At 39.3% G+C, this 12431-nt stretch overlaps 1 protein-coding gene across 1 annotated transcript in view; it reads left to right on the top strand.

Moving 5' to 3' along the window:
- LOC103588788 (afadin-like) overlaps window positions 1-12431 on the top strand; it is a gene marked incomplete at its 5' end in the record, with an annotated part of 47192 nt that overhangs the window by 17779 nt on the left and 16982 nt on the right. The window contains 7 exons of the mRNA XM_008570590.1: window positions 4775-4840; window positions 5055-5128; window positions 5608-5726; window positions 7319-7513; window positions 8104-8195; window positions 8542-8727; window positions 11201-12202. Coding sequence (XP_008568812.1) covers window positions 4775-4840; window positions 5055-5128; window positions 5608-5726; window positions 7319-7513; window positions 8104-8195; window positions 8542-8727; window positions 11201-12202 — 1734 coding nt within the window. The remainder of the gene's footprint in view (window positions 1-4774; window positions 4841-5054; window positions 5129-5607; window positions 5727-7318; window positions 7514-8103; window positions 8196-8541; window positions 8728-11200; window positions 12203-12431) is intronic.

Below are 12431 nucleotides of genomic sequence, written 5' to 3'. Positions count from 1 at the left end.
TTCCCAGTAGAGCCTGGGAGTCTGCAGAACAGGAACGTGTCTACAGCAAGGTATAGTGTTAGTGGAATGCAAGCAGAGCAGTCTGTGAGATAGAGAATATTCACCAGATAAGCAGGAGGAGGTAGGGACCACATTTGGAAGATCCAAATACCAACCAGATTTGGACACCTCTTAAAATGTTCTAGATCCAGATTCTTTTACTTGCATATCTTGTCTATCTTCCTGTCTTTCTCTGAGTGTCTTTTTTAAATACCATATATCGTGATGCATTGTTTGACTTAATATATTCAATTTTTATTGCCAATCTTAAATAGACGGTTGGTCTATTAGATCTAATTGGTCTTTTGAATTGAGGTCTCTAATGATCATGAATGCTTATTTCCTCAGATGATAAGCAGATATAAATTCAGTTTACTTGGAATTAAAAGAAGTGATTATAACTTAGAATTCAGATAAATTCCCAGTATGTAAGAAAATAGTAATTATCATTTCTTAAATACTATGTCTTTCTCATTGTTCATACCTGACAGTAATGGATTTGTGTCATCTCCTAAAACGGTACATTTGGTACCATAGTCTGAAATGCTTAGGGTTTCTAACTTTCTAAACTAGTAATTCACAAAGTTATATCACTAACTCTATATAATGGACATATCAGTTGCTTAACTTACTGAAGTATACATTTAGTAAAATGACAGACTTATCTTGGGTTTTTAACATAAGGAATTGATCAAATTAATAGACTGCAAGACAATCTAAATGGGAAGCTGCTCTGGAAGGGGCAAAGTTCCCTGGACTCAGGAAGCTTGTAGTGGAGTTGGAGGAAGGGACCATCGGTACAAGTAACTCTAATACAGGACATGGTAAAAAGCTGCTCAAAGGGAACAAAGAAAATCCCACAAAAATGTAAGTGAGGAAGAGATTGTATCTTGTCTGACTCTGGGAAGGTGGCAGCTGGCAGGTGGTGGCAGGTTAGAAGTGGAATGATGGACGGGATTTGACAGATGTATGGCAGCAGAAAGACATTTTATGTGGAGCGATCAACAAAAGCAAGAGTGTGTGTCAGGATAGAACGAGAGAAGGTGAAGGAGGGTTTGGATTGAACATAAGCATAGTGTATAGAGAGAGGTTTAAACTTGAACTTGGGCTCAGGGGACCTTGAATACCTCATAAAGGAGGCTGCTGTACAACAGCAGTAGGAGCCAACAGACAGCCGGTGAAGTCTGGTCAGGACAGCATTCATCGAGCTGTGCTTTAGGAAAGGTAATTTCCTAAGGCAGATTGGAGGTAGGGAGACCAGCAGATCAGTCACAAGGAGAGCTTCCTCATTTTGTGAGTTTTTCTGAAACTCACAATGTAGATTGCTGCCTATTTAAAGTAGGTAACAGTGTTGTCAGATATCTGTGCAGCATGATCGGTTTTAGTTGAATATTTAAATTTAGACTTACTGAGTTTCACATTGCATGCAGTATCGTAAATTGCCTATATTTAAATGGTATAAGATTTCAGGTTACTTAAATATTTTTTTTGTAGTTTATGTGGAGTCTACAATTTAAGCTCGTGTATTAGGTGTCTGAAATGTGGAGTTATTATGAAGTAACAGAGCCCAGTAGTTACCCTTAGGTGTGTGACTCCTGGTCTGAATGATGAAACTGAAACAAAGTGGTAAGGAGTGAAGCTACAGCTCGTTGTGAACATGGAAGGAAGGCATCTTCCTGGAGTGGAACTGCACGTAGCAGGAGAACTGAGAGGGGCAGCTCGAGGTGTGGGGCAGCAGCCTGGTGCTTCAGGGGAGAAGGGGAGCAGTCCTGCTCTCATTTTCTTATATCATTCCATTTTGTGATTTTAAAAAGTTTTCTTATTACAGTTTGTTTCAATAAGTAGTTAGGATTTTGGGGAGTCTTTATTTATATTAATCTTGTAAAGCATACCAGAAATGGGAGCCAACTTCATTTATTTTCTCATTTATAGCAGTGTTATTAAAAAAAACTATATTATTAATATTATTGCTAAACATTTTTCTTGTCAGAGGTGATAGTAGTTGTTTACCTGTTAAAAGGATAATTTTAATTACAATGTCACTGTTACATTAACCAAAAAGATAATGCCACGTGAAATTGTAGGGTAAGTGCCCATTCACTCTAACAGTTGGTATTCTGACATTCAGTAAGCATTGTTTTTCTATCAGTTAAACAGAAAGTAGTTAAAATAACTAGTGCTTTTAGAACTTAATAAAAAAAAATCTGGCTGTGTGTTATTCATTGATGTACACACAGAGCTTAGGATAGGATAGCTACTCAGTGAATATTAGTTGAATGAAAGAAATTGTGATTTAAACAGCTGAGTTGTGGAATTAAATCTGTTACTTATAGATTATATAACATTATGGAATGTGTAAAAATTTAGTTAATTAGATTATGTATGAGGGAATATGTTGCTTTTCATTACTTCGCCCCCCACGGATTTGTCACCCCACTTGCCCTGGGTGACGGAGATGCAAAGGATTACTCAAAGCCCATCTCTACTGAGCAGTGAGAGGCCCCAAAGTGGTTAATCTCCTGGAACCCTCAAGAGAGAGGCATTCCTTCCTTGGGAAATTAATGCCAAATTGGGGTTCTCTTCCTGCATTTATTTTCCAGACCAGAAAGTTACAGGAAGAGAACAAAGGTGGGGTTATAGTTTAACAGTATAGGCTGGTAACTTTCAGTGAAACAAGCCAGAGGACATTCCAGTAAGGCAATTAAGTGATCCATTAACAACAGTTTGGTCGTAGCAAACATTCCTTCTTAACAGCAGTTTCTCAGTATCTTTACCTAACATCAGTAACTAGTTTGTCTTTGAGCCAGCAACGTGCTGTGCCACAATTCTTATCTTGCAACAGAGACTTATACCCTGAGGGAAATTTCCTGCCCATGCAAGGTCAATATTTGAAACTGCAAGGCTTTGGAAAACCAGGCCCTGTGAAGTACATATGCTTTATAGTATATTCCACAGGAATACCCAATTTAACAGATAGGAATAGTGAAGGGCTGTCTTAGAAGTAATTTTCCATAGCACGGTTGAGTTCCCTAGATTCAAGGAAACCCTGCATTGGCATAGGTGAAGTCAGGTAAAAGGCATATTTATTACTGTTTTGCTAATTGACATGATAAAATTCAGAAAATTGCCATTTATTAAGTGCCTACTGGATATTTTATCTTTTATTTTGAAATTTCAAATTTACAAAAAAGCATAGTCGTCACCAACTATCCCAGTGTTTTTTTAATGGCAAAGGATCCGTTTGAGAGCCATACGTTGCGCTTGACTGTTGCGGTGTCTTGGCAATGCAGAGTGATTTCAGAAGGAAGCTGTCAGGTAGACAGCTGGGCATCTGGGCCTGGGCGGGAGATTGGCAGCAAGACACAGAGAAGGGTATTGAGATGAACAGCGTGGAGAATCTGTGTCAGAGGATCAGGAGCTGCCAGAGTGAATACATGATTTTACATTGCATAGAACTTTAATAAACTTAGCTCACAGGTAATGTAACCATATGAAACTTGAAGCTTACTGTTTCCCAGAATTGAATTGTTGTGTTAAATTAGGAAATTTCATACTGTTTTCAAAATGAGATATGTAGTGTTTTATGTTCACAAAACAGTGACATGCTACATGCTTGATGTTTTTCCCCAAGGGGAAAAAGAGAGTCAGCACGAGCAGGGCTGGTTCAGCCAAACTCCCCTCTGTGAGTTTAAGTTGTTCACCAGAGGCTAAATGTGAATAGTTTCCAAGCAAAAATTTCGTAGTTCCTGGGTGTTGTAGAAAATTAATTTTAATTAAGTCATTTGTTGTCTCTATGTCTCTATGTCTTTCTGTGATACCTTCTTAAAGTTTTATTTTTATGACACAATACTTTTTAACTATTGAAATGGATTTAGATTTACCTTTTGTTGTGACCTCCGAAATAAATAGTTATAGAACACTGTCAATAATGTCCAAGATTTCATGCATATGGTTGCTTCCTTTGATATTTTCAATAAATTATTCAAAATCTTGATTTTTATGTTATAATTGTGATGTCTAAGTAGATTATTGATGATTCTGAAAGTAATTACATATAGCATTTAAGTCAGCATCACAGAATTTCACTATTCTTTCATAATAGAACAATTCTATGTGGATTGATTCCTGTTGCTTTAATATTTATTTGATTTACAATATAGAGTATTTCTGCATAATTTTCTCTTCCTACCTGAGTTTCTCTTATTGTTTGCCAGAGGAAGTTTTTTCTTATTTAAAACTTTAAACTATGTATATGAAAAGAACAAGGGGGTCAGGGGGATATAGGTAAGTAATGGAATGTAGAAACGCTATATAAGGTAAATAGCTTTTTGTATTAAGATGGTTAATAGTATTTATCATGCAAGTAATTTTTAGTTCACTTACACTTGTGGCTGTTCAAAACTATTCTTAAATTAACTTCAGGATTCCAAGTCTATTTAGGTCTTCTCATCAGCTGATTCATAAATAATTGACTAATTGTTCAGGGGTATTTTTTTCTTCTGAATTTGGAAGCTTAAAATCATTTCCCATTGGTTTCTTCAGTTTTACCAAATAGAGTGTTCATTCTATTAATATAGATTTTATATTTCTAATTTTCACGTTCAAGTGAGAACCAGGACTTCATTACAGTTATTTGTATATATGTGGAGTGGTTTTATTTTTGTTTTACTTTCCCTTGTAGTGCATTTCTTACTGTGTATTTTCAGTGTGGTGTTTTTACCTTATTTTTGCATAGGGTGCTGGTCAGGATAAACTGGGAATCTATGTCAAGTCTGTTGTGAAAGGAGGAGCTGCAGATGTGGTTAGTATCGTTTTTAAAGAAGTAAATTTTTAGTGTGTCATTCCTCTGTTGAACAAATGATGTGAGATATTCTGCTGATGCTTTTAGTTATGCAACACAATACAGTGTTTGCTGGAAGAACAAATGTGATGTGCACTTATCTTTACCTTATCTTCTTCCTCCCCTCTCTGTCCTTGCCCCCTGACATGTGTATACACCTTTTGGGTGTGCCCAGGATGGACGACTAGCTGCAGGTGATCAGCTCCTCAGTGTAGATGGACGGAGTCTGGTCGGACTCTCTCAGGAAAGGTATGATTGATTTATTTGTTCAAAACTTAATATTGGCATTTTCAGGTGATACTTTGCATTAAACTTTGCAGTTGGAAGATGACAAATAATGCTAAAATGTATGCTGTTATTACTCTTTACCTTTTTAAGTATAAAATTTTCAGTGCGATGACATTTTGTTACCAAATTATAAAAAACTATTTTAATCTAGAACAATTTCTTTGAAACTAAAAAAATATATACTCTTAGCACTTCCTGAAATTTCTGAATCATCTTACTGTTCTTAATATGATAACAGGAGATGTGTTTGCATGTTTTAGTAGTGAATTTTTAAAGAAACGAAATGGGCAGTAGGTTATCTCTCTGAACGTCAGGACTGTTACCAGCTAGCAGATGAGGCTGTGGAAGGTACTGGTTAGTTGCTCTCATCACAGGCTGCTGCAGTGACAGAGCCAGCACTGCATTTTGTTTTTCTTACTTTTGTGATACTTTCTTCCTAGGGCAGCAGAACTCATGACAAGAACAAGTTCTGTGGTGACACTCGAAGTAGCAAAGCAAGGTGCCATCTACCACGGTCTGGCCACCCTCCTCAACCAGCCGTCGCCCATGATGCAGAGAAGTAAGGACTGGTAGCAGTGTGCCATGTGCCACACATTGTGTAGTTAGGACCTCTTTTTATAGTCACATAAACCCTGTAGAGTAGGCAATGGTGTTATTTTTGTCTCAATTTTAAAGATAAGGAAATTGAGGATGAGAGCACCTAAGCGAGATGCCTAGGATGCTCCTGGAGCCAGGATATAGATGTGTACCATCTGACCTTGGCGCTACATTGTGGTTCACCAGGAACCATTCGACCTCACCCCCACAGGGCTGGCTGACTGCTGGTGAGCTCTTGTAGTGTGCAGTAGGTGGTCGGTCAGTGGTGAGTGAATGAGTGGATTTTCAGTTTTGATAGGCAAACTCAGGGTATAAAGTCTTTAAAGAATGAGTTCAGTTCTCTACTGAGGGAATATGTGCATTTGTGTACAAGTAGTTATTTTAGTTCTGCAAGTGCTGAGATAAGGCATGATTATCGTGTTGTATATAATTCACTTTAAATAAAAAACTCAGTTTTTTAAAGCAACTTTTTGTAGGAATTATGGTTTTGTTGCCATATAAAAAAAATCTCAGAATAAAATCAATATAACTTTAGGGCTTTTTAAAGAATTAGTTTAGAACCACAGGAGAAAACTGTTTTGACTCACATTCTTTCTTAACTCATCCTGTACATTCCATATTAGTCTTAATAATACACTTTGCTAAAGGTGTGCATAGCCTTCTAAGTATGGCCTTGATTTAGCCCTTTTCTCCATCGGTCAGAATTCGGGGAACTTCACAACCCAGAACCTTAAGTCTGTACCTAATCATAACAAGCAGCAGGAATGACAGAGACACCTACAAGCCTGGACCTGCTGTTTATGGACACAAATACAAAGGGCGTCCTCACAAAGCCATGTGGTGTGTGACAGGCCTCGACTCAGCATGTTACTCTTTATGTAACATAAAACTTATCATTTTGGTTGTTTAATTTCTTAGTATACAGTCATTTAAAAGAAGCTAGCATGTAAGTTAGAAGTCAGAGGGCGGTGGTGAAAGATGATAAACGAGGGTTAGCAAGCAAGGAAGGAGAACTGAAAAACAGACAAGGAACTGAGTGGTTACCACATGCGATGGCTGTTCACGATGAGGAGAACCCTGAGAGGTTAAAGAAGTAAATATTTGTTTAAGAAGTTTTAAAAGAAGTTAGTTTCAGGCTGGCCAGTTAGCTCAGTTGGTTACAGTGTGGTGGTATGACACCAGGGTTAAGGGGTTTGGATCCCCATACCAGCCAGCTGCAAAAAAAAAAGTAACTGTCAGACATGGTTGGCTTTGTTACTTAAAACAGGCAAGTTTCAGTTTATGAGAGAATAAGGTTTGAAAGTGTACTTCTCCCCATCAATACCAGTTAAATAATTTTCTTAATTCTAAATATATTTATTTAAAAGCTTTTTAAAGAGTCTATAGAAAGAATTTACCCTTATACGAAAATCACCTTATTTCTTATGCTAAGATCAGTTCTTGTGGAATTTTAAATATTTATAGATTCATCTTTCTTTTAGAGCTAATTAGGGTATTAAAAATAAAATGAAGTCTTCATCAAATGAAGAGATACTGAATGTGCTTTGATTTCAGTTTCAGATCGTCGTGGCTCAGGTAAACCCCGACCAAAAAGTGAAGGTTTTGAACTCTATAACAGTTCAGCTCAAAATGGGTCACCCGAGAGTCCTCAGCTGCCTTGGGCAGAGTATAGTGAACCAAAGAAATTGCCTGGTGATGACAGACTTATGAAAAATAGAGCTGATCACCGCTCCAGCCCCAACGTAGCAAGTAAGAGGAATCACTTTTCATATGGACACAGTCAGAAGTGAGGGTTGCACTTTGTGGTTTGTTAATTATTACACTTAAATTATTAGCTGCATATTTTGGCTAAATCTAGGATATGGTTTTTCTATGGGGTATCAAATCTAATGTTCTAACAGAAATTAGAAAGAAGTTGGAAAACCTTTGATTCAGTTAATGTTCTAGGCAGATACATTGGTAATGTCTCTAGTAGGGGTTAGCAAATTACCAACAGGAACTAAAATGATTTTTAAAGTTTTAAAGCATTGTTAACAAAAAGAAGAAGAAATAATAGATATGTAATAGAGACACAAGACTTGCAAAGCCTTAAATATTTACTGTCTGCCTTTACCATAGATAAAACTTTGTAGTTCTGATCTCTGATGATTCAAGACATGGGTGTGGAAATTATGAGATCGAATTTCTCACTTGCCTTGTTTTTTTGTCTCTATGCCAGACACCTCACTAGCAGTATGAAGATTAATGAGACATAGTTACTACCATTAAAGAAATTTTGTTTTGTTACATCTAGTTTGTTTGTTTAATATTAAACTTTTTTTTCATGACTTTTTCAACAGATCAGCCTCCTAGTCCTGGAGGAAAAAGTGCATATGCCACAGGAACAACAGCGAAGATAACCTCTGTCTCCACTGGAAACCTCTGCACTGAGGTCTGAAAGATGAGCTAAAGACTTGTCCTGCACTTTAACACTTAGGTTTCTCTTGGAATATCTAAATTACCTAATAAGATTTTTCACTTTGCAAATTAGCATTGATTATAATTCCTGAATTCGCAGCATTTAATCTTTTAATTTTTAATATACTAGTCAGGCAAATTAGTTTTAAATCAGTAAATCTAGACAAGGTAAAATGTTTTTCATTATTCTCAGTGTAGGTTCAAACACTTTATTTTTAACATGGTATTCTTTTCAATTTTAAAACAGATAGTTGGAAATTAGATCAGTCTGTAGTGCAGTTGTAAAAGACTCACTTTTCTTTGTTCTTCATGTTTTACAGGAGCAGAGCCCTCCACCTAGACCTGAAGCCTACCCCATCCCCACTCAAACGTACACCAGAGAATATTTTACCTTTCCAGCTTCCAAATCCCAGGATCGGATGGTTCCTGTTCAGAACCAGTGGCCAAATTATGAGGAAAAGCCACATATGCACATGGATAGTAATCATTCCAGTATTGCAATGCAGGTTAGAAATACAGGATTCCACAAACTTTTCTCATCCCTCAAAGGAGTAAGATAGACCAGTTTTTCTGTAGAATAGCATTGTTGTCCTTCTGTTTTTTTGTTTTCATGGTTTTGTGGTTAAGTCTGAGGAAAAAAGGGAAGAGGATAGAATACTCAAGAAAAGGGAGTCTTTGTTCTCTTAATGTTTAATTAATGAAATGTTAGTAATAGAAGGCCTTAGTTACAGTTTTTAAGACAAGATTCACTGATTCTAAGAGGAAGAAATGAGAACCCAAATGATATATTTAGGACTTTGTTTCTGTCAGAAGCTTTCCCTGCCCGTAGAGCTCATGGGATTGCTGGGAAATGAGACAGACAGAGTAAATGCATTATAGTCAGTGCAGCTGGAGAGGTGGTTCCAAGGGTGACAGAGCTACCTCAGTCTCAATGGCCACTGGAACCTGGGCCACTGGGTGACATCACAGCTGCCTGGAGTGAAGATCCCCCAAGCAGTGGGAACAAACTCACAGACATGTCGTGGAGCATGAGCCACGACATGGAGTGAAGGAAATGGCAGGATTTGAGGCTGTAAAGGCTGGTAGAGCCTGATAGAAGGGCTCTGTGTGGCTGCTGAGGAATTTGAATTTTTATCCACATGAGTAGAGAAGGAGGTATCAGTCTGGGGAGTTAAGCTGGGGAACATTATCGTATGTGTTTTTCATTTTTGGAAAGAACAGTTTGCACTGTGAAAGATTGGGAGAAGAAATATATGCTTAAAAATAGATGCAATCTAGGGAATGTGACAAATACGTGCCCTGGATATTAAGTGAGGCAGGAATCTGAAGACAATCATTCTTAGATTAGAGTGGTTAGGAGACACTTTAGAGTTTAGATGGGATTTAAGCTGAGACTCAAAGGATCAGAAAAACCAACAGGCAGAGAGGAGAGAGGATTGCACTCACTATTCACAAAGATGAGAAGGAGCCCATTTTCTGAGGGCAGAAAGTGCTCCTCAGGCCACAGATCTTGGCCGTACACGAAATTTCACCTTGTCCTATTGTCTGGTCTGTGGGTCCATCCTTCCTGTTTCCTAGGTGGGCCTGATACTTGAGCATTGGATGCCTCCTTCCGCCCACCCCTTCTAGGATGTCACGCCCACTCTGACAGCAAGCTGGAGTTGACTGGGGGAAGATGGCTTTCTCTAAATTTGTTCTTAAAGTAAAATAATTTTATGCCCTGGTTCTTCTGGCATGTTTTGTTAGACCTTAGGAAGATCTTCTGATACGTCAAGGTAATCCGATTTATAAAACATGCATTGAATCCCATTTTCTCCTGTTTTATGAGAGTATCATTATTAAGTCTTTACATGGATAGTATGTAGCTGCTATTTGGTTCTGCTTCACTACGTGGATAAACAGGACCTAGAGGAGGAAGTCAGCTGAGAGGACGAAGAGTTATGATAGCACTTCAGGGGAGAGGGTGGAGCGAGCAGCAGCAGCAGCAGAAGGAACTGAGTGAGGCCTTCAAGGAGAGCAGTGGAGTGACTCGGGAGTCAGGGGACGCTGCAGCGTGAGCAGCAGAGGTGCAGAGGCTCTGTTCTGCAGATTGCAAGACGTTTAATAGTACTTTTATTTGATCCGTAGATTGTGTACCCCAGTTATGAACAAAGTGTGTTTCTGTATGCCAGACAAAATTTTGTGAGGAAATGTTCCATTTTTCTGTTAGGAGACTGTTTTTTAAAGTAGTATTTTGTCTTTTTTGTTGGTTTGTTTTTTTTAAGGAAAAGGAAACAGTTTACTTTCCAGATTTACATCTTCAATTTCTAGGTATTCCGTTGTTTGATTGCTAGATTGTAGTGATTATTTTCATCAGGGTATACTACTTTCAGACGTGCTGGTTTTCACACTTCAGACTAGCCATACCTCTACGCTTTACTCTTCTAAGATGGGAGCAAAAATATCTTGGATGTATAGGACCTGACTTTGCATTATTATATATGTAGATATGTCAAAGAGCCCACACAGCCAGCCCTCAGCTTGTGAAATTCAGAAAGTGGTGGATAGAGAAAATAACTACTCTTAGTAATAACTAGAATTTCATTATAGAGGAGTAACTGTGGTTGCTTTTCATGTAATCAGACTAAACATACTCATTCTTTTGAAGTCAGAGTTGTGTTGCTAGCCCACAAAAGAGAGGGTGCAAGGTGCTGGAGGAGCTTAAGGAAAGGTACTGGCAGGGAAGTGCCTGAGATTTTGTGTATTTTATTTTTCTTGCCAGTGATGCAGGGAGAAAGTAGGGATTTTCCTTCTTCTTACAGATAAATTCACTGTTATTCCACAGTCAATGAGCTATAGTGTAGTCAGCCTCTATTCTGTATACTCATTTAACAATTTTCCTAGTTTTTTTCCTCTCTGGAGATAAAATGTTTGTGAATCTTTAGTAATTTATTCTGGTAATTGGCTAAAATATAGCATTTCTTTTTTTACTTTTTCCAGCGTGTTACCCGTTCCCAAGAAGAACTTCGAGAAGATAAAGCTTATCAACTTGAGCGGCATCAAATAGAGGCAGTTATAGATCGAAAGTCTGATAGTGATATGTGGATAAACCAGAGCTCCTCGGTGGAATCTAGTACATCTAGCCAGGAGCACCTGAACCACTCCTCTAAGTCAGTCACCCCTGCTTCCACTCTGACCAAAAGCGGCCCTGGCCGCTGGAAGACACCAGCAGCTGTGCCACCCACACCTGTGGCTGTGTCCCAGCCCATTCGAACAGATCTGCCTCCACCACCCCCTCCACCTCCAGCCCACTATGCCAGTGATTTTGATGGAATTCCGATGGACTTGCCTCTCCCACCCCCTCCTTCTGCCAGCCAGGTAGGACCACAGTCTGCTCAGGTGGCTGCTGCAGAAAGGAAGAAGAGAGAAGAACATCAGCGGTGGTATGAGAAGGAGAAGGCCCGACTGGAAGAGGAGCGAGAGAGAAAGCGGAGAGAGCAGGAGAAGAAGTTGGGTCAGATGCGCACTCAGTCCCTAAACCCTGCTCCATTCTCTCCCCTGACGACACAGCAGATGAAGCCAGAAAAGCCTTCCACGCTCCAGCGGCCCCAAGAAACAGTCATTCGGGAACTTCAGCCCCAGCAGCAGCCCCGCACCATTGAGCGCAGAGACCTGCAGTACATCACAGTCAGCAAGGAGGAGCTCTCCTCCGGGGACAGTCTATCTCCAGACCCGTGGAAGCGGGACGCCAAGGAGAAGCTGGAGAAGCAGCAGCAGATGCACATTGTGGATATGCTGAGCAAGGAGATCCAGGAGCTGCAGAGCAAACCGGACCGCACCGCTGAGGAGAACGACCGCCTGCGGAAACTGATGCTGGAGTGGCAGTTCCAGAAGAGACTCCAGGAATCCAAGCAGAAGGACGAGGACGATGAGGAGGAGGAAGACGATGACGTGGACACCATGCTGATCATGCAGCGCCTCGAGGCTGAACGAAGAGCAAGGGTAAAGGGGAAAAGTGCTTTGGTTGTGCGTATCTGTGGTCCCTATTTTAACTTCTGTGTGCTTGTTACAGAGATAGCTAAGCCTGTGAGCTTGGTGAAGGATTAGAAAGGCCCTTAGGCTTATAATATTTTATTATATGTATTACATTTGGCTGATGTTCTCCTACAGAGATGAGCTAGGCCTGTAAGACTGAAATTTATTGAGACCTATACTTTGACAAGTATTATTA

The sequence above is a fragment of the Galeopterus variegatus genome, unplaced genomic scaffold (genome assembly GCF_000696425.1).
Source record: "Galeopterus variegatus unplaced genomic scaffold, G_variegatus-3.0.2 Scaffold617, whole genome shotgun sequence".
Taxonomy (NCBI): domain Eukaryota; kingdom Metazoa; phylum Chordata; class Mammalia; order Dermoptera; family Cynocephalidae; genus Galeopterus; species Galeopterus variegatus.
The sequence above is the reverse complement of the archived record's forward strand: the minus strand, read 5'-3'. Positions and strand labels throughout refer to the sequence as shown.